At 64.1% G+C, this 14660-nt stretch overlaps 3 protein-coding genes across 3 annotated transcripts; 2 read left to right on the top strand and 1 right to left on the bottom strand.

Annotated features, from left to right (window-relative positions):
• The first annotated feature begins 169 nt into the window (after window positions 1-169).
• Window positions 170-2840, top strand: CCDC194 (coiled-coil domain containing 194). The gene is made up of 5 exons (XM_066566634.1): window positions 170-478; window positions 1803-1899; window positions 1989-2112; window positions 2427-2510; window positions 2831-2840. Exons 1-5 carry the CDS (start codon window positions 170-172, stop codon window positions 2838-2840), a joined length of 624 nt encoding a protein of 207 aa, XP_066422731.1.
• A 3127-nt stretch (window positions 2841-5967) lies between these two features.
• PLVAP (plasmalemma vesicle associated protein) lies at window positions 5968-8420 on the top strand. The gene is made up of 6 exons (XM_066566550.1): window positions 5968-6345; window positions 6741-6819; window positions 7041-7633; window positions 7866-7986; window positions 8131-8206; window positions 8296-8420. Exons 1-6 carry the CDS (start codon window positions 5968-5970, stop codon window positions 8300-8302), a joined length of 1254 nt encoding a protein of 417 aa, XP_066422647.1. The 3' UTR covers window positions 8303-8420.
• A 1189-nt stretch (window positions 8421-9609) lies between these two features.
• GTPBP3 (GTP binding protein 3, mitochondrial) lies at window positions 9610-13249 on the bottom strand. Its single transcript, XM_066566308.1, has 9 exons — window positions 13212-13249; window positions 12496-12797; window positions 12169-12255; window positions 11627-11829; window positions 11436-11508; window positions 10957-11100; window positions 10558-10723; window positions 10131-10463; window positions 9610-9902 (listed from the first exon to the last, which is right to left on the bottom strand). Exons 1-9 carry the CDS (start codon window positions 13247-13249, stop codon window positions 9668-9670), a joined length of 1581 nt encoding a protein of 526 aa, XP_066422405.1. The 3' UTR covers window positions 9610-9667.
• Between the last annotated feature and the right edge of the window lie 1411 nt (window positions 13250-14660).

The following is a 14660-nucleotide window of genomic DNA, read 5'->3' as shown; positions in this document are numbered from 1 at the left end:
GCGGGTCCTCCCGTCCCCGTCTGTCCCCTCCTGTCTCCTCTGTGCCCTCCTGTGCCCTCTGCCCCCCTCTGGTCCCCGCCTGTCTCCTCTGTCCCCCCCGTCCCCTCTGTCCCGTCCTGTCCCCCTCTGGTCCCCGCCTGTCCCCTCTGTCCCCGCTGTCCCCCCCGCCATGGACCCCGCGGTGCCCCGGGCCACGCTGAAGGTGCTGGCGCTGTGCGCGGCGCTGCTGCTGCTGGTGGCGGCGGTGACAGTGGCGGTGGCGCTGCTGCTGTGGCGCTCCGAGGCGCTGGGGAAGCTGCGCGGCTGCCAGGAGCGGGCGGCGAACGAGAGCCGGGAGCTCGGGACGCGCCTGGCGGAGCTGGAGCGGCACCGGGAACGGCTGCAGAGCGACGGGGACGCGCTGCGCCGGGAGCTGGCACGGGCACGGGGGGACAGCAGCAGGGACAATGCCAGCCTCGTGTCCTGCCGCCAGCGGGCGGTAGGTGGCCGGAGGGATGGGGACAAGGAGGGGTTTGGTCACTTTGGAGTGGCAAAGAGGATGGGGACTGCACCCCATGTCCCCTCAGCAGTGTCCCCTGTCCCCTTAGGTGGCAGGGAGATGGGGACAAGGAGGGGTTTGGTCAATTTAGGATGGAAAATGGGACGGGGACAACACTCTGTGTCCCCTCAGTAGCCCCTCACACCTGTCTCCAGTCCCAGTAGGCGGCCAGAGGGATGGGGACAAGGAGGTGTTTGGTCACTTTGGGATGGAAAGTGGGTTGGGGACAACATCCCCTATCCCCTCAGCAGTGTCCCCTGTCCCTCTCTCCCTGTCCAGCGGCCAAGCCCGGGGGCTGCTCCATCCCTGGGAGAATTCCCAGTTCCAGCCGGGAGGGTGAGCTGGGACATGGACACAGCCACCTGGGGGGCACAGCCACCACCTCCCAGCAGGGGACACCCCAAAAAGAGAGCACCCCATAAATATGCTCCCGCCTCCATCCTGGGGGGGGCACAGCCGCCACCTCCCTGCAGGGACACCCCAAACCCGAGCCCTGGCTGCTCCCCGCCCGTCCCGCTCCTGGCGGGGCCGCTGTTCCCGGCTCCATCCCGGTAATTACCGAGTCCCGAGGCAGCGGCGGGGCCGCAGCTCCCGGGTTTGTCCTTCCCGGGTATTTTTAGCTGCGGTCGCAGCCGGGAAAGGGCCCGGAGGAAGAGCCGGGTCCCGCCGCCCCTCTCGGGCTCATCCGGCTGAACAATGGTCCGGAGAGGCTGGAAAATGTCCCCGTTTCCCGGGGCTGGCGCCGGGAGCCGGGCAGGGCTGGTCTGGGCAGCTTGTTGGAGAGCTCCTGTCCCCCTGTCCCCTCCCTGGCACCAGCGGTGACACCCGCGGGGTGACCTCGGCCTGCTGGGACAAGTCACAGCTCCCCCAGGAGGAGTGTCACTTCAGGAAGGAGGGATTGTCCCCAAAGCCACATCCCCAACGCTTTGAGGGACGTGATGGGATGGGGACAGGCACCCAAGGCCACCAGGAGCGGGGGGACACTTGGGGACGTGGGTGACCTGGGGCTCTCCTGTTCTCCCCACCCTCAGGATGAGCCATCCCTCCAGGGCAGAGGGATTGTCCCCAAATCCATATCCCCTGCCTTGGAGGAGGATGAGAGGAGGACCCAAGGCCACCAGGAGCGTGGGGACAGTTTGGGGACATGGGGTGACAGTGAGGCAGAGGAGCAGGAGGGCTCTGGCAGTAGATGAAGAGTCAGGGGTGGCGGGGGGGGGGGGGTGGACACTGCCCACCGCTGTCCCCACGTGTCCCCCGTCCCCAGGCCAGGCTGGAGGCCAATGTCACCGCGCTGGGGGACGAGCTGGTGGCGCTGCGGCGCGAGCGGGCGCAGCTGGCCGGTGACAAAGCGGCGCTGCAAGGTGAGCTCTGTCGCCCCACGGGGAGCCCGGCCCGGAGGCGGGGGCTGTGCTCCGCCCTGGGGTGACACCGGTGTCGCCGCTGTCCCCAGAGGAGGTGGCGCGGGGCGCGGAGCAGGCGCGGGGGCTGCGGCGGCGGCTGCAGGAGGCGCTGGAGGAGCAGCGGGAGCGCCGGGAGCGCTGCGAGGCGCGACAGAGGGAGCTGCAGGACAGCCTGTAAGGGCCCTGGTTCCCGAGACACCCCTGTCCCTTGATGACATCCCCCTGTCCCTCGGGGACATCCCCCTCTAAGGTCCTTGTCACCCTCCTCAGGGTGGGCCACTCCCAGAGCAGCCAACCCCCCGCCCTTGTGAGACCCTGTCCTGTCCCTCCCTCCTTATGAGGACCCCTCAGGTGTCCCCCCAGTCCCCTCCTCCCCTTCCCTGTCCCCTTTTGGAGACGCCCTGTCCTGTCCCTCCTCCCCTTGGGGACCCCCCACGCCCCCGGCCCGGGTCAGGGCCACCCCCAATGTGTCCCTGCTGTCCCCACAGCCGAGATTACGCGGCCGAGCTGGAGGCGCTGCGGCGGCGGGGCCGGGACAGAGGCAGCGGGCGCAGGTGTCCCCCGGGCCAGCGGTACTTGGGGGGACCCGGGGAGGGGGGACAGCCCGAGGGGACAACTCCGAGAGGGGGACAGACAGAGGGGGACAGCCCGGAGAGGGGGGACAGCTCGGGGAGGGGGACAATCCGGGAAAAGGACACCCCTGGAAGGTGTCACAACCCACGGACTGGGAAATCCCGCACGGGGGGACATCCTGGGAAGAGGGGACATCCGGGAGGAGGGGACACCCCCGGGAGGAGGGGCAGCAAGGAGCGGCGGCTTCACCGCCCTTGTCGCCGTGTCCCCAGGGCGGCAGGACCCGTGCGGGACTCACTCCCTGTCCCGCCCCTTGCAGGAAGGGCTGAGGCCCCGCAGTTCCCCCGGCCACATCCCCGGTGCCGCGGTGTCCCCAGCGCTGCCACCTGCGGGGCTGGCTCGGCCCCGGAGCCGCCAGCGCAGCGTGGGAGCCCTGGAGGTGGGACACGGGTCCTGATCCCATTGATTCCCTGATCCCACTGTGATCCCTGATCCCATTGATCCCTGATCCCATTGGGTCCTGATCCTATTGATCCCTGATTCCATCAATCCCTGATCACATCCCATGTCCTGATGCCATTTATCCCTGATGCCACTGTGATTCTTGGCCCCATTGGGTCCTGATCTCATCCCATGTCCTGATCCCAGTCCTGATCCCAATCCTGATCCTGGTCCTGATCCCGATCCCGATCCCGATCCCGATCCCGATCCCGCCATGTCCCAATCCCAATCCCGACCTCTTTGTGCCACCATCCCGTGTGCCACTCCTGCTGTGTCCCCATCGCAGCCAGACAGGGGACAGGGGTGTCCCTTCTCAGCTTTTTGGGGCAGTTTTGGCTCATCCCGGGCTCGTATCTTCCTGGAATCCCCTCCGGGAGCTCCAGCCACACCCACGGTGCTCCAGAACCCGGGAACAGCGCGAATCTGTTTTGGGGATTTGGGGGAGATTGGGCAATAAAAGCTGCGCTGCTCACCAGGACATGTCCCTGCGCCACCAGCTCGCTGTCCCCTGCTCCTCTGACCCCAACTGTCCCCTCCCCAAACCCAAATGGCCCCCCAAACTCCAGGGATTTCCCCTATCCCGGACCCCAAACACCCCGAGGGGGGACTGGGGGACTCAGAGCCACCCCCCTGTCGTGAGGCCACCCCCGGTGTCTGTCCCCTCACGGGGACATCGCCGCCACGGTGGCTCCGCCCAGCTTGGAGTGGCAGAGCCGGGGTTGTCACTGTGTCCCCAACCCGATCCCGGTCCCTGCGGGTCCCTGGGGGTCGGGGTGGCCTTGGGGACACCTTGGGGACATGGAGGGAACTCAGCGCAGGGAAAAGGGTGGAGTTTGGGGTGGCATGGCTGAAGCGGGGGACACTGCCCTTTGTCACTCAGTGCCACCTCAAACTGGGTCTCTGGGGGTGTCGAGGTCCTGGCTACGGCCACTGTCCCCCTGTCCCCATCCCGTGGGGATGTCGCGATCCCCCAGCCCCGCAGGACGCCCAGGGGGTTCCTGGGGGTTCCGGGGGGGTCCCCGGGGTGTTCCGGGCGGTTCCGGGGGGTTCGGGGGGACCGGGCCGCGCGGCGCCCCGGGCGCTGACCCCTGGCCGGTGGCTGTTTCCTGCCCTGGCTTCCCCGCATCCCTCGGGGACCGGGAAGTGTCTGCGATGGCCCGGCCGGTGTCGCTGCCGGAGCCATTCTCAGCTACCGCCGCTTCCTTTTCCTGAGCTGCAAATAACAGTGAGTCACCCGCGGGGACAGTGCCACCCCTGAGGGGCGACACTGCCATCCCTGACCTCCCCCGAGGGGGCACTGCCATCCCTGAATCCCCCCGAGGCGACACTGCCACCCGCCTGTGTCACCTTTGGGATGCCCCATCCCGGATCCCATCCCGAGGGCTCCTCGCAGTCTCCCGGGACCCCACAGATCCCCTCCCATTCCCAAACTAACCCCTCCAATTATCCCCCGCCCTAATTAACCCATCCCCACACCGTGGGAATGTCGTTCCCAGTTCGGGAATGCCGTTCCCAGTTCGGGAATGCCGTTCCCAGTTCGGGAAGCGAGGGTTTTGGATTTTCCCAGTTCGGGAGCGCCGTTCCCAGTTCCCCTCCCCATCCGAAGCCTCGCAGGGCGGGGGGGCCGCTGTGGCCCCACCCAAGTTTGGGATTTGGGATCCCCCGCTGGGAGTGGCTCACGGGGACACTGGGATGTCACCTCTGTCCCCTCCCGGCGGCTCGGGGGGGATCCCCTGAGGGAACGGGGGGCTCGGGGAGGGGGCGGGACACTGGGTTGTCACCTCTGTCTCCTCCCGGCGGGTTGGGGGGCTCGGGGTGGGGGGGCCCGGATGCGTCGCTGCCCTTTGTACAGGATGCGGCCGCAGGAAAATCCAACTTTCCTGGAAACCCTCTTCAAAGTGCACCCAAGGATGCTGGGAAGCCACGGCAGAGCTGCTCCCGGTCCCTGTCCCCGTCCCTGCCCTGCCTTCCCACGGGGGGCTTCGTCCCCGCCTCACTCGGTGCCACCCGAGCTGTCCCCGTCCCCGTGTGCCACCCCCGTGCCACCCTCGGGGTCCCCCCCGGCACTCTCGGCGGGATCAGCGCTGCAATTCCCGTGACAGGGGTGGGAATTTTGGGGCGGGGGGCAATTCCCGACAATTCTAAACAATTCCAGGCAATTCCACACAATCCCAGGCAAAATCCAGGCAATTCCAGGAGCACAGGACACGAAATGGGATGGGGGAATCGAATCCCACGATTTTGGGGCGGGAGACAATTCCAGGGATGCTCTGGGCACTGAAATGGGTTGCAAGGAATGGAATCCCACTTTTTTTCCCCCTCTCCACTCCAGGAGCAACAATCCCAGCAGAAGCTGCGCCCTGATCACCCGGCGGGATCGAATTCCCTGGAATTCCCGTGCCGAGAGGGGGAATTCTGGGGCAGGAGACAATTCCAGACAATCCCAAGGGAGTGGGATCGAATTCCCTGCAATTCTCACGCCGGCAGTGGGAATTTGGGGACAGGAGACAATTCCAGACAGTTCCAGGGCACGCCGGGCACTGAAATTGGATGGAGGGAATGAAATCCCTTTTTTTTTTTCCCCTCCACTCCAGGAACAACAATCCCAGCGCCCTGATCACCCAGCGGGATTGAATTTATTGGAATTCTCACGCTGGGAGTGACAATTTTGGGGCAGACAATTCCAGGGGCGCTCCAGGCACCGAAGTTGGATGGAGGGAACGAAATCCCTTTTTTTTTTCCTTTCCACACTTCAGGAACAACAACCCCAGCAGAAGCTGTGCCCTGATAACCCGGCGGGTCCCCGGGAGCATCCGGCACGGCAGGAAGGAGCCCGGCAGGAGGAAATATTAAATCCTGGGATATAAACACGGCGGCGGGAGCAGCCCCGCCCCGGCGCGGCCCCCCTGAAAAGCGCGGTCCCCGCGGGGTGGGGCGGCCAGAGCGGCGGCGAGGATGGAGAAGAGCAGCTTTGCAATGGCCAAGTTCGGGCTGGAGCACAAGGAGGCGATGCCGAAGCGCGACTGCGGTTTTTACCTCAAGTACATTTTCCTTTTCACCTCGCTGATCCAATTCCTGATCATCCTGGGGCTCGTGCTCTTCATGGTGTACGGGAACGCCCAGGCGGGCACCGACACCCACCTGAGGCTGCTGGAGGAGCAGGTGCAGAGCCACTACCGCAGGATTGTCGCCCTGGGTGCCACCAACGCCAACCTGAGCCGCACGCTCAACGCCACCCTGAAGGACAGGGACAAGGTGCAGGGGATGGCGCTGAAGGTGCAGAGGGAGCTGGAGAAGTGTAACAGCAGCCAGGCCTCCAGCAGCATCCCGCAGGTAAGCCCGGGCTCCTGGGAATCCCGCGGGAGGGTGGCACCGCCTGCGGGTGACGCTGCTGTCGCCTCCTCGTCCCTGCGGGTGGTGGCAGCGAGGGGACCCCAGAAAGTGCCATGGGGTTTTGGTCAAGGGGGTTCCAATCTTGGCGTTCTCTTCCTTCTCCTCCTCCTCCTCCTCCCTGGAGCTCTCCCAGAGCCCCTGAAGTGGTGCCAGGGGATCCTTTTGGGATGTTCTCACTCCCCTTCATCCTCCTCACCTCCTCCTCCTCCTCTTCCTCCCGTTGCCCTGGAGCTCTCCCAGAGCCCATGAGGAGATGCCGGGGGGTTCTTTTGGGATTCTCTGACCCCTCTCCTCCTCCTCCTCCTCCTCCTCCTCCTCCTCTTCCTCCCGTGCAGCTGCGGGAGCTCCTGTTCTGGCAGGTGAGGCTGACCGAGTGCCAGGTGGTCACCACCCTCATCAACAGCACCTGCACCGGTAAGAGACACCCCCAGCCCCAAAAATCCCTGGGCACCCCAGCACCCCCTTCCCACCCCTTGGGGACCCTCAACTCTCCCTCCCCACCCTCCTGGGCACCCCCACATGACCCGCGCCAGGCAGAGGCGTCACCCCAAGCCATGGGGTGGCACCTGGGGGGACCCAAACCCCCGGATCCCAAATTCCCCAGAGCTAAACCCTGTCCCCCAACTCCCCCCAAGCTGAGAAGCTGCAGCTGCAGCGGCAGCTGGACCAGGCCAGCTCGTCCAAGAGAACCGTGGAGGACAGCAGGAAGCAGAGCCAGGCTGAGCTGACCAAAACCACCCAGGAGAGGGACAAGTGCCAGCAGGACCTGCAGAGCGCCAGGACCGAGGGCCACCTGAGCAGGATGGAGCTGGAAGTGCAGAAACAGAGCTGCAGCTCCCTGCAGAGCGAAGTGAGCGAGAAAATCCTGAGGGTTTTGGATTTGGCCAAGCAATATCAGTGCAAAGAGGCTGAGAAGGAGCTGGGGCAGATCCGGGAGCGCGTGGAGGAGCTGCTGCGGCGGCAGAAGGAGCGCGACTCGCTCTTCATGTGGAGGAGCAGCTGCGAGCTGAGCGTGCAGCAGTGCCGCCACAACTGCTCCCGGGACACGCGGGAGCTGCAGCAGAGGATCCAGGGGCTGGAGAAGCAGCAGAAGGACGGCGAGGAGGAGAGGAAGAGGCTGCAGGCGGACAAGGAGAAGGTGGGGAAGGAGCTGGAGGAGAAGAGGAAGGCGGCAGCGGCGATGGAGGAGTCGCTGAGGCAGCAGCTCAGGGTCTGCATGGGAACCAAGGTGGGGACATGGGGACATGGGGACACGGGGACATGGGAACATGGGGACATGGGGACATGGGACATTTGGGCACTGGGGACATGGGGACTCCCATGGGGACATGGGCACAGGCACCTCTGCACTGGGGTTTTCCTTCCTGACACCGAGATTTTGTTTCTGTGGGAATTTCCTGCTGGGGGCACTGCCACCCCTGAGCGGTGCCACCCCTGAGCGGTGCCCACTGTCCCCCCAGATGTCCCACCTGGACCTGCCAGGCTCACGGGGGCTGGGCAGCTCCGCCCGCTCGGGCTCCTTCCCTGGCACGGGTGCCTACATGGAGCTCCTGAAGAACCCGGCCACCCTGGGAACCATGGGTGAGTCCCTGGGGGACTGGGGACATGCTGGGTGCCCATCCCATCCCATGGATCCCATCCCATGGATCCCATCCCATGGATCCCAATTCCATGGATCCCATCCCATGGATTGCAATCCCATGGATCCCACTCCGATCCCAGCAGGAATGCAGAACCCGGCGGAGCTCCAGCAGATGCTGCAGCTGATGGAGCAGTACACGGCCACCCTGAAGAACGCCAGGTGAGGGGACAGAGGTGACACCGGGCCACCCTCCCTGGGGCACCCAGGGCTCCTGGAGCTGCCCCCGACCTGATCCCATTTTCCCACAGCGGATAATGCTGGAAAATCCCACGGAAAACCAGGAGAGCCGCCCAGGAGGTGCTTCCCGCAGCACGGATGGCAACCCCCGCCCCAGGGCCACCCTCCCTTTGTCCCTTTTTCCCCGTGTCCCCAAGCCCACCCCGCGTGTCCCCTCAGATGTATCCCCGCCTTTCGGCTGGAGCGGGACAACAGCCGGCCCCGAATCTGGGGACAACTCGCTGCTTGTGTGGGTGGAAATCCATGGAAAAATTGGGAATTTTGGGAGCGGGAATTCCACACAGAGGGGTGGGAAATGCCCAAGGATGAGGGACAGGGATGTCCTTGTCCCCAAAGGATGAAGGACAGCGGTGTCCTTGTCCCCCAGCCCCGAATTTGGAGACAGCTTGCCGCTTGTGTGGGTGGAAATCCATGGAAAAATTGGGAATTTTTGGAGCGGGAATTCCATCCCAGCTCTGCAGAGAGGGGTGGGAAATGCACAAGGACGAGGCACAGGGATGTCCTTGTCCCCAAAGGATGAGGGACCGTGCTGTCCTTGTCCCTCCGCCCCTCCCGGAGCGGGGCAGGGATTTATTCCCAGGATTTATTCCCGGGATTTACAGCTGCGTTTCCTGTGGAAAATCCTTTTCCTGCCCCGCCAACCCTGCCCGCACGCCAGGCGCCACCGAGGCCTCCCGGAGTGTCCCTTGTCCCTTTCCCCATCCCAAGTGTCCCCCGAGCCGTGTCCGTGCCGGGAGAAGGGCACTGCCACCTCCTGCCACCCCTCCAAGGATGGCGATGCCACCTCCCCCCTCCCACCTCCTGCCCAGCCCCAGGGTGGGACCGTGGTGACAAAGGTGACAAAGGTGACAAAGTCTCACTGTCCCTGAAGGTCTGGGGGGGCCTCAGGCGCTGCCAGAGGATTTCCTGGAATTCCTCCATGGATAATCTCGGAGTACCAGGTGCTTCCCGAGCTCCCGGCTGGGTGGTGGCACAGGGGGGTGGCACGGGGGTGTCCCCAGGAGATGCCACTGTTTTTGGGGTGGCTGAGCACCAGCAAGACCCCACATCTGCCACAGCTTGGGGGAATTCCGTGGATTGGGAGGGATCCCGGGGGTTCCAAAGCCCCCACATTGAATCCTTGGGGCCGGGGGGGACAGGATTGTGCCCCATGTCACACTGGGGGTGGGGACACCTCAAACAGGGACACTGGGGATGGCTTTTCCCCTCCAGCTCCTTGTTTGTCCCCCTGGCCAGGAACTGGGACTTTTTCCAGGGGTTTTTCCCACATTTGGGGCTCAGGACACACTCCCAAACATGGCCACCAGTGAGGGGACAACAGCAAAGCCACCAAAGGCACCACAGTTTAATGCCAGTGACACCACACCCCATGGCGTGCCACCATCACTTCCCGACACAAAAATCCCTAAAAATGATATCCAGGACGTCCTCGGCGCCCACGTGCCCGGTGATCCTGCCCAGCTCCCGCCGCGCCACCCGCAGCTGCTCGGCCGCCACCGCCAGGTCCCTGCTGTCCCCAAGGTCCCCAAAGCGCTCCAGGGCCGCCGCGCACGCCCCGAGGTGGCGGCTGTGCCTGCTCTGAGTCAGGCTGGGAGAGCCCAGGAGGGGATCCCCGCACCTGGAAAAGAGATTGGGAACAGGAAAGGGATCGGGAATGGGATCGGGAACGGGAAAGGGATTGAGAAAGGGATTGGGAATGGGATTGGGAATGGGAAAGGGGATCAGGAATGGAAAGGGGATCAGCCATGGAGAAGGGGGTCAGGAATAGAAAAGGGGATCAGGCAGGGAAAGGGAGACCAGCCAGCCCCAAAAACCAGGACGAGGGTTTGGGATCCCCCGCACTCACAGCTGTGCCAGCTGTTGTGTCAGCAGCTCCAGCAGCACCTCCAGCCCCTCGCCCGTCTTGCAGGACAGCAGGGTGGCAGGGGGTCCCTGTCCCTGGGCACCGGTGGCACTCGGGGACCCGCCACAGGACAGGAGGGTGGTAGGGGGTCCCTGGGCACCGGTGGCACTCAGGGACCCCCCGTGCCCCCCCAGCAGGTCGGCCTTGTTGAGCACCAGCACGCAGGGGGTGCCCGGGGGCAGCTCCAGCGCTGCCAGCGCTGCCTCCAGAGCCACTGGCGTGGGTGGCACCAAGGTGGCATCCAGCACTGCCAGCACCAGGTCAGCCTGGCACAACCTGGGGACACACACAGGGCAATGTCACCTTCTGGGCTGAGCTGTGGGGACACCCCAAAATGCCTGAAAACTCCCCAAAAACCCCCAGAGCTCACCGGGCACGTGCCCGGGCCACCCCCTCGCGCTCCACAGGGTCGGTGGCCTGGCGCAGCCCCGCGGTGTCACTGAGCACCAGCGGGTACCCCCCGATGTCCAGGGCCACCTCCAGCACGTCCCGCGTGGTGCCCGCCATGGGGGACACGATGGCGGCCGGGCGCCGACCTGGGGACAGCAGGAAAGCTCCTGGGGGATTTGGGGAATGATCCCAACCCCTCCATGCCCGTGGGTGACACGATGGCTTGGGGACATCAGGAATGGTCCCTGTGGGATTTGGGGAATGATCCCAACCCCTCCACACCCAGTCCCCACCCCAGGTGACATGATGGCCTGGGGACAGAGGGAATGGCTCCCTCTGGAGGCCCGGAACGCTCCCTTTTCCCCCGAGCCCCACTCACAGAGCAGGTTGAGCAGGCTGCTCTTGCCCACGTTGGGGGGGCCGGCGATGACGGCCCGGACCCCCCCCCGCAGCAGCTCCCCCCGGCGCCCGTCCCGCAGGTGGCCCCGGAGCTCCTGCAGCAGCGCCCGCACGGTGACACGCACTGTGGGGACACGGCGGGGTCAGCCCAGCTGGGGACAGCGGGGCCCGAGCCCCAGACTCGGGAAAAACACCGGGAGAGACCCCGGGTCCTGACCCCTCAATTGGGATAAAACACTGGAACAGACCCTGAGTCCTGACCCCTAAATTTGGGATAAAAACACCAGGGCAGAAGACCCCATGTCCCAGTCAGGGGGACGAACAAGGACCTGGAGTGGCTGGATGGGACAAGCCCATGGGGACACAGCCATGACATGGGGACAAGCAGAGGCTTACTTTGGGCTACTGTGCCACTGTGGGGACACAGCCGTGGCACAGCTGGGGACAGCAGGGGCTCACCTTGGGTCAGAACCTCTTCCTCCACGTTGTCATCCTCGCTGAAGTCGATGTAGGCCTCCAGGTGGGCGAGTGCCTGCCATTGGGCTGGGAGTCAGTCCCGAGCTGCTGGCCACCAGGGAGGGCTCGGTGGCCACCAGGGAGGGCTCGGCGGCCACCGGGGAGGGCTCGGCGGCCCCGCAGGTCAGCCCCACCTGGGTGAGGGCGTGGCTCCAGCGCTGGTAGAGCCGGCCCAGGTCGCCCTCCATCTGCCGGAGCGCCTGGCGCCGCTGCGCCTCCGTCTCGGCCCCGATGAGGTCCCGCAGCCCCTCGGCCGCCGTCAGGTCCAGCTTACCGTGGGCAAACGCCCGGCGGGTGAACTCGCCCGGCTCGGCCGGACGCAGCCCCGGCAAACGGCCTGGGGGGACACCGGGCACGGCGAGATGGAGGGGGGGACCGGGAAATGGGGTGGAGGGAGCAGGAGGAACCCCCGGGATCCCAATGGAAAGGGGAAAGGGTACAGGGGGAAATGGGACGGAGGAGAATCAGGCTGAATCCCCGAAATCCCAAAGGGAAGGGGGGAAAGTGATGGGGAGGATCACCCAGCATCCCAAGGGGAAGAGGGAAAGGATCAGGACGGCTGGGAAAGGGGCAGGAGAGATGGAATAGGATCGGGAAGGGCTGGAATAGGGGCAGGATGGGATGGGAATAGGGACAGGATACAATGGAACAGGGTCAGGAGGGGGTCGGGGCTCACCCAGGGCCCGCAGCACCCCGCTGACCACGGCGGGCCCCCCGTGCACGTGCAGCTCGGCGCAGTCCTCCCCGGTAAAGCTGCGGGGCCCTGCGGGCACACGGGGCTGGGTGGGCACCTCCGGCTGCCAACCCCCTGCCCCCAAAACCCAACCCCATGCCCCCAAACCCCAGTTCATGCCCCACGACCCCAACCCCGTGTCCCCAACCCCACATCTGTGTCCCCAAACCCCAGACCTACGTACCCATCCCCGTGTCCCCAGCCCCGTGTCCCCAGCCCCATGTCCCCTGCCCATGTCCCCCCCACGTGTCCCCATCCCCGTGTTCCCACCTGGGAACCACACTACGAGCCCCCTGTCCAGGGTCTCGGTGGTCTGGGGGTCCTGGATGCGCCGCAGGGCCATGACCCGGGGCGGGGGCTCGGGGGTCCCGGTGAGGCTGCGCAGGGCGGCCCCGCTGCCCGGCCCGCTGGCCCGGATCACGGCCACGCCGCAGCGCCCCGGCGCCGAGGACAGCGCGAAGATGGTGTCACCTGTGCCCCGGGTGGCACCTGTGCCCCGGGTGTCACCTGTGCCCCGGGTGGCGCCTGTGCCCGCCGCAGGTGGCACCGCCGAGCGCAGAGCCCGCGCACACCTGGGGAATTGGGGGGGGGCGTTATGGGCACCCCCGGTGGGCACGAAGGGGGGGGGCGTTATGGGCACCCCCGGTGGGCACGAAGGGGGCGCGACCCCCGTGTCCCCAGCCCCGTGGGCATGAGACCCCTCCCCAGGTGTGTACTGACCTCAGGTGTTCCCTCCCCAGGTGAGACCCCTCCCCAGGTGGGACCCTTCTGCACGTGTGCCCCCTCCCCAGGTACCCCCAAATTCCGGCTCACCGACTCCCGTACCCTCGCATCCCAGAGCCACCACCCGTGTCCCCCCTGTCTCGGTGTCCCCTCTGTCTCCCCCGTGTCCCCTCTCTCCCTCTGTCACTCTGTCCCTCTATCCCCTCTGTCCCCTCTATCCCCTCTGTCCCCCCGTGTCCCCCTGTCCCCCCCCGTCCCCTCACCTGCCCCTCGCCGCCCTCACGGCCCCGCTCAGCGCCATCGCTGCCCTCCCCGCGCCCGCCTGGCCCCGCCCACCGCCCCGCGCCATTGGCCAAACCTACCGAGGGGGCGTGGTCATAGCGGTAATTCTGCTTCTGATTGGTTAATAAAAGCACAGCCGCCACACCAGCCTCAGCGCCCCCGCCCATTAACGCACGCTATTGGTCAAGACACACTGAGGGGCGGTGCTAACGGTGAAACACGGCTTCTGATTGGATAGTGGGCAAAGATGGCGGCGCCCTGGTGAAGCCACGCGAACCCCTCCGCTCCGCCCGGTCCCAGTGAGAAACATTATTTAAATTCTTATAAGATTTAAAATCTATTTATATTGAAAGAAAATTTAAAAATGTATAAATTTTATGAAGAGATAAAATCCGGCGCTGGGGTGCTTGGCTATTTGTTTGATATTTCTATTTTTATATTTTTAATTAATTTATTTTTATTTGTATTTATTGATATGAATATGCAGGTACCTCCTGTAAAGGAGCAGTCTGTAGAGAACATGTTTTAAGTTAAATAAATATAAATTTATTAAATATATAGTTTTATGTATATAAATAATATATATTTAATATAGTATTGTAGTGGTTTTGTATTAAATATATATAATTTATATATAAATATAAAATATATAAAAATATACGTATATTTATTTAACTTAAACCATATTTTCTATAGACTCCATTACAGAGGTTCATGCAGAATTATAAGAGTTTATCTTAAAATATTTCTTTGCATTTAGACCTTTTTTTGCTTGGTTTTAACCTTTGACTTGTCTTCTCGCCACCTTGTAGATTAAACCAATATATTTTACTTCTTCTTGTGGTTAAATAATGATAACGATAATGATAATGGTAATGATAATTATAATGATAATTTAGATAGTGTTTATTATTATTATTATTATTATTCCTATTCCAATTCCCAAAATCTGGGCTTGTCTTCCAGGGGGGATATAGGCACGGATGGACTGGAACAGGCAGGGACAGCCCGCACGGCCCCGTTGACCCCGTGCCCCCCCCGTGCCCCCCCAGTCCCGGGCCTGGCAGCAGCTCCCGCCTCCCCCGTGCCAGCCGAGGTGACAGCTCGGGGACATCTCCCGGTGGCACCGGGTAGCCGGGCTGGCACCGGGCCCAATTCCCGCATCCCGGGGGGCTCCGAGCGGCCGGGCTGGGCGGGACCCCCCGTTTGGAGTGGCTTTGGGGGGGCTCTGGGGGACTTTGTGGGACTTTGGGGGGACCCCTCCGTGCTGGGGCGGCCGCTCTGGGGGAGGGGGGGGTCACCCCAAATGTCACCGGGCAGCGCTCACCCCGCTCGGGTTACCGGGAGCCGCCTCGCCGGGCGGGGGGGGCACTGAGGGGGCACGGGGGGGCACGAGGGGTGGCACTTGGGGACACCGCTGGGGACAGGCC

The sequence above is a fragment of the Molothrus aeneus genome, chromosome 27 (genome assembly GCF_037042795.1).
Source record: "Molothrus aeneus isolate 106 chromosome 27, BPBGC_Maene_1.0, whole genome shotgun sequence".
NCBI lineage: Eukaryota > Metazoa > Chordata > Aves > Passeriformes > Icteridae > Molothrus > Molothrus aeneus.
This window is presented reverse-complemented; position numbering and strand designations above follow the sequence as displayed.